The sequence below is a fragment of the Parus major genome, chromosome 2 (genome assembly GCF_001522545.3).
Source record: "Parus major isolate Abel chromosome 2, Parus_major1.1, whole genome shotgun sequence".
Classification (NCBI taxonomy): Eukaryota; Metazoa; Chordata; class Aves; order Passeriformes; family Paridae; genus Parus; species Parus major.
This window is the reverse complement of record NC_031769.1, coordinates 23,382,782-23,388,405: the sequence shown is the minus strand read 5'-3', so window position 1 is coordinate 23,388,405 and position 5,624 is coordinate 23,382,782. Positions and strand designations below refer to the sequence as shown.

At 39.3% G+C, this 5,624-nt stretch overlaps 1 protein-coding gene across 1 annotated transcript in view; it reads left to right on the top strand.

The window, feature by feature from the left end:
* Positions 1–4,869, top strand: part of CALCR (calcitonin receptor) — a 157,998-nt gene extending 153,129 nt beyond the window's left edge. Inside the window, exon 13 of the mRNA XM_015620119.3 lies at positions 58–4,869. Within this exon, the coding sequence (XP_015475605.1) occupies positions 58–279 (222 nt within the window). The 3' untranslated portion in view covers positions 280–4,869. The remainder of the gene's footprint in view (positions 1–57) is intronic.
* Positions 4,870–5,624: the final 755 nt, after the last annotated feature.

Sequence of the window (5,624 nt, the reverse complement as noted above, 5' to 3'; positions counted from 1 at the left end):
CCTTTCCTTTCCCAGGGGTTTATACTCTGCCTCACCCTACCTGTGTCTCTCTCACAGGTCCAGGGAGCTCTGAAGAGGCAATGGACGCAGTACAAGACCCAGTGGGGCCAAAGGCGCCGCGAGCACTGCTCCACACGATCTACCTCCTACACTGCCACGTCAATCACAGAGGTCCCTGTTTACCTCTACCACCACGACACCAACAATGAACAGTTAAATGGAAGATACATGGAGGACTCTGAACTCGTTGCATTAAAATCTGGAGACACATCTGCCTAGCTCAGCACCAGCCACTGCAAACACATCGTTTCATGTTCTGCTTGTGAAAAAACTGGGGAGAAGGGTGGGAGTGTGGAAATCCAAGATGCTGTGTCAGAGTGCAGGCCAAGGCAGAAGGACACATCCTATTCAAACCACATCAACCTCTGACAACAATGACATAGATGAAGTGTGATGCAGACCTGGAATAGCATTTCTCCCTGTGCACTGCAGCAGGGAGTGAACATGGACCTGCCCACCAGGCTGTGTAAATCTCCACATCTCCTGATACCAGCTGTATGAAGTGACCATCTGACATTCGTAACAACCCCAGGTAGCTGAGAGCAAATAGGAAAGAAAGAACCAGTATGTGGCAATTGGAAACTTTCAGCACTTTTTGCTTTTGGTACTTTTCCTTAATGCTACATTTTAAACCATCAACTCTCACAATGTGTAACTGATTTGGAGTCCTTTATTTTTCCCTTTTAATGAGCTTAATGACTGCTTAAAAGATTTTGCACCTTGCAAGACAAATCAAACATATGAACAGCAGAAAGTCATTCCAAAGTATTGAAATCTTGATACTTTCCAAAGAATGCCACAAAACATTACCATCGCCAAAGGATACCCCAAAATACTGTCATCTTATTTGCAGGGGCATAAAGTAAATTAAGGTGAAATAGTCATTGCATACCAAGATCTCAAACACCCTCAGAGAAACAGATCAATTATTCAGACTTAATGACAGAAGTCCTGAAGGCCTCTCAAAATAGATTTCGTTTAACAATACTGGTAGTTCAGGAATATTTATTTATAGGAAAAATTGTCACCCTATTACATTGCCCAGAAACTCATCATTAAGACACAAATATCTCACTCTGAATAAATTGTGACATTTGTTTGGGAACTATGGTTTTATTTCATAGACATTCTGAGTTGAGTGCTAGATGAATGCTTATAAATTTGTTATAAATGTGTTATAAATTTGTGATCAAGTAAATGTTCCCATGAAAGAAATCAGAAAACAATATCTTAGCACAGGAAGCATCTACTTTTAGAATCTGGTTGCTCTCCTGAGTTCCTAATCATTAAATATTCTTGACAAAAACCTTGATAATCTATTTCCACTTCTATTGAAATTAGCAGACAAATCTCTGTTAACTTGGATGAGCAATGAACAACTCTCTTCAGTGTTCAGGAATGAGTTATGCAATACGGTTAAGTGTAGACTTCAAAATCATGAGGCCATTTCTTCCACAGTGCTTTGAAACCATTTTTAAATATTGTATCCAGCCAGGCTGATTTCCCTTCTCTGACACCACCAGACATGAAACTTTACCCTCAACTTGTGGATTTTCAACTTGTGGATTTTAAATGGAGGAAAAATGTACATGTCCAGCTACACGAGTCACCATCTCACTGGAAAAGTCCCTTCCAGGAACAAGTTCATGAGGAAGAGCTGTAAAGCCAGCACTACGAGAAGGGGCCAGATTTGCCTTATCCATATATGAGGCAATGCCTTGAAGTGAAGGGGGCTGCTCTGTTTTCACCACCAGCACACGTACCAGCTGTGCACCACGACACATTGTCCCCAGGGTGAGGAGAAAGCTGCTGGCTCTGCCACTCTAGAACAAAAGAGGAGCTGGGGAACAAGAAGGAATTGTCTGCTGGCGGTGCAGATCATCACATGGTCAATCCAGCGGAACACTTACAAGAAAATACCATTGTGTGTGTTTGTTCAAGCCACATACCTATTTTTCAGACTTCAAGGAATACAAAGACAGTTATTTTTTCAAACAACAGTATTTCTCATATTGCTATTTCTACTTTCACCAGTGAACAACAGGAAATGGAGGAGTCAGTTGTTAAAGATGATAAAGTGGCTCTGTTATGAATCTGTATCGTTCTGAATAGCTTTGGGGCACACTGCACTTCCCAGGAGGGCTGCAGAAGGCATTCCTGCTTTCTAAAGACACAAGTGAGCTGATTGTAAAAGAAATGTGCATAATAGAGAGAGTTTAATAACAAACATGTTGGTTTTAATAATGTACGTGTTTACAACATGTAAGTGCAAGTTGTTTCAAGGTCAGTTACATTCATGTGGATGTACAAAATGGAAATGCTTTACCATTATATTGATTGTTTTCTTCACTCATATTTTCTTGCTCTGTTTAGTTGAGTGCTCTGAAAAGTCAGATTAAGGGTCTGAGGTTTAAGGTATTGTTTGCAGCTTTGGTGTGCTTGTGTCAGTCCTTATGGAAGCTTTGGTTTCAGTCAAGGGATGATGATTTCCAGACACTAAAAGACTGGTATAATGTACACACCATACACACTGAGTTTAGGGCTGCCATCACACTTGGGTTTGATAGGAAAGACTGAGTTTTGAAGGTATTAACTGCCTAATTTCTAATCAAAATATTTTCCAATGGGAAATGCTATTTTTCTTCATCTCAAGATGGTTTGAAATGCCGTCATTGCATACATAAGGTACATTTTATTCTCTGCTTTATAAATAGTCCCATACACTAGTGACAGTGATATAGAGAATGCTGATACAGCCTCAATAATTCCAGTTTTGACAGTAGGGTGGTTTGACTCTAATAGATTTCACAAAAACAGCAGAAACAATAATTAATGTGTCAGCATATCGAAAAGTACAGAAAGAGCTGACACTTGAACCGATGCATTCAAGGTGTATTTTAAGAGGAAAACAACCTCACATTCTTCACTTCTGTAGAATCTGTTTCCTCTCAAACACCACACCAAACACATGAAAACCCAGTTCAGTGAGTTTTTGCTCTGGCAGAAGATTTTGTGTGGTTGCTCTGAGCAACCAAATCTATCAGAAAGATAGATTTAGATGGATGCTGGTTGTTATTCTTTATGAGGTACAGAAACACAGCACAAATTAAAATATTTGTTGTGGCATGGGATGTTGAAAGTAAGCCTTGATTTTTATTTTATTTACTTAATAAATATATTTTATCTGAAATAAAACAGCAACAAAAGTAGAACAGACAATTTTCTCTGTATTAAAATTGTTAGCGATAATGGTCCCTTAATTAAAACACTACAGACTGCTCATGTAGCAAAATAACTCTGCTTTGGGATAAGAACAACCCTGCAAATGTGGTGAATTTCTGTTCTCTTCTCCCATTCTTTGCCAGCCTCAATAAACAAAATGTTGGCAGACTTACAAAGATGAAATCTGAAGCACTGAAAATGTAAAAGGTACCTACATTTCCACTGATATGAATTTTTAAAGTTTGGTTTGTCTTTGTGAAGCTAAATACTGCTTAAAAATTTGAGGATTTGTAACCTAAAAGTCATTTGCACTGAAAGAGTAATTGATCCCAAGCCAATGAGAATCTGCAGTGTGAACATGCCCTCTCTGCCCTCTACACAACTTTTTATATACTTCCAGGTGGGTACCAAATATGTATTTAAGAACCCCTTGGCTGAGTATTCAGAGCATAATAGAAAAGATAAAGTAAATCTCAGCATCACAAATACAGATTGCCCTCATCCTAACAAAGGATAGCTGCTTTAACCAGTGAAATCAAGTGCAGAGAAGTCTCCCATTGTTGAGCATGTTTTACTGCTGCAGGAAAAGGAAGCATTGGGGTAAAATGACTAACCAGGTTGTGGTATTGTGAGTCTCAGGAAACACAAATCTGCACAGTCAGCACTGGGGATCACTTAGGCCTGGATCACACACCTTTGCATAGGGACCATTTAGAAAACCTGATGAATCCCTATCAAAACTTATTTTCCATTATTTCATAGCAGCAAAGATGGACACTGTGCTCTGCTGGGGCAGAGGAAGGTATTTAACTCTCTTTATATTCCCTTTAAGATTTTCTTCATAATCAAATTTCAGAATCTCACAAGCCTATCTTTAAAAGAAACAATTATCTTCAGCCCATTTTAAAAATAAATTAGCATTGATTTTAAGACACTGGTCCTTTTTCTCTCACTGCAAGCAAAAGCAGCTTTGAGAAGTGACCACACTACAGGAGGATCCTTTGTGTAATGTGCAATGCATGTCCATGTGTGAGTACATGCAACCCCCCTATGCCCAAGTGCTGGTGATGTTGGTTTGGTTGGTATGGTCAAAGGGATCCAGCTCCTTCCCCCATATGCATTGTATTTCTCTCCCCCTCAACATCACTATCATAAGATAGTGTTTATTTCCCAATCTGTGTTTCCTAGGTATTTTCAAGAGAAACATTTTTCCTTTACAGTTGCAACTGATGTTGTCTTGCTCTTGGTCCAAGATATACTCACCAAAATCAGACTGGAAAATGTGCATTTTGGTCCAAACCAGGTTATAGAATTCAATTGCTTGTTCCACACTGTTTGTTTTTTTTTAAACTACCCTCTGGAAGTATGGAAAAGGTAGGTGCAGGTTTAAAACTAAGTAAAGGATGAAAGTCTGAGCACACAAACCAAGTATCTTTAGAAGCAGAGTAACATTATCTTTTTTTACTTTTGACTGACTACAATCCTGTTATTTAAAAACATTTGAAAAAATAGAAAAAATCTAAACAGATCTTGAGAAGTTGTAAGTTATGCAAAAGACACCAATAAACCAACCATCTGGAAAGCCTAGATAGCATGTATACATATGAATATATGTACAGTAAATTATTGTAAGACTGTTCAGGTAGAGAGTGACCTATCATCCCAAAATGCACAAAATCTAAGTGATGGGTGGGAGAGACTACAGGTCAAAGATTTGTAGTCTCCATTAAGTGCCTTTATGCTTTGTGGGGACTCCATATGGAACACAGACAACCAAGGTCATCCCTCATCCCACTCCCGTGCCAGATGTGCTCATGATGAGACCAGAGCCACTGGCTGCACTGCATTTCTCAGCTTCATGTGCCAGCACTGAGCTGATGAAAGCAGCTGACTGGGAGGTGAGCAGGAGCAATCTCTTTCCCAGCTGCATGGTAATGCTGGGCTATCTCTGTAGCCTAAGACCCACTGTTGTGGAGAAGGCTGACCTTAGACCACGCTGCTCCTCGGTATGGAAAACCTTTTCATTTCACTTTACTCTGGATAACACAACAGTAATTCTCACTAACTTCAAGCAGTGTGGCTAAAGGCTGAACTTCTCCCTCTCTGATTTTAGAGGTGATCTAAATATCAAGCAAACACTGAAAATGCTTGGTGTAATACAGTATCACCTGCATATTTGACATCAAAATCCTGGTTCATCTGTACTACATATAGACTTCTTAAGGTTACAAGATACTATTTTTATACTTGCCTGGGCTTTTCTAGTAAAATGTTTGATCTCTATTAGCACCATGTTTATATGTGCTGCATGCATTTGACAAACTTCACAGATAACTTGGCCA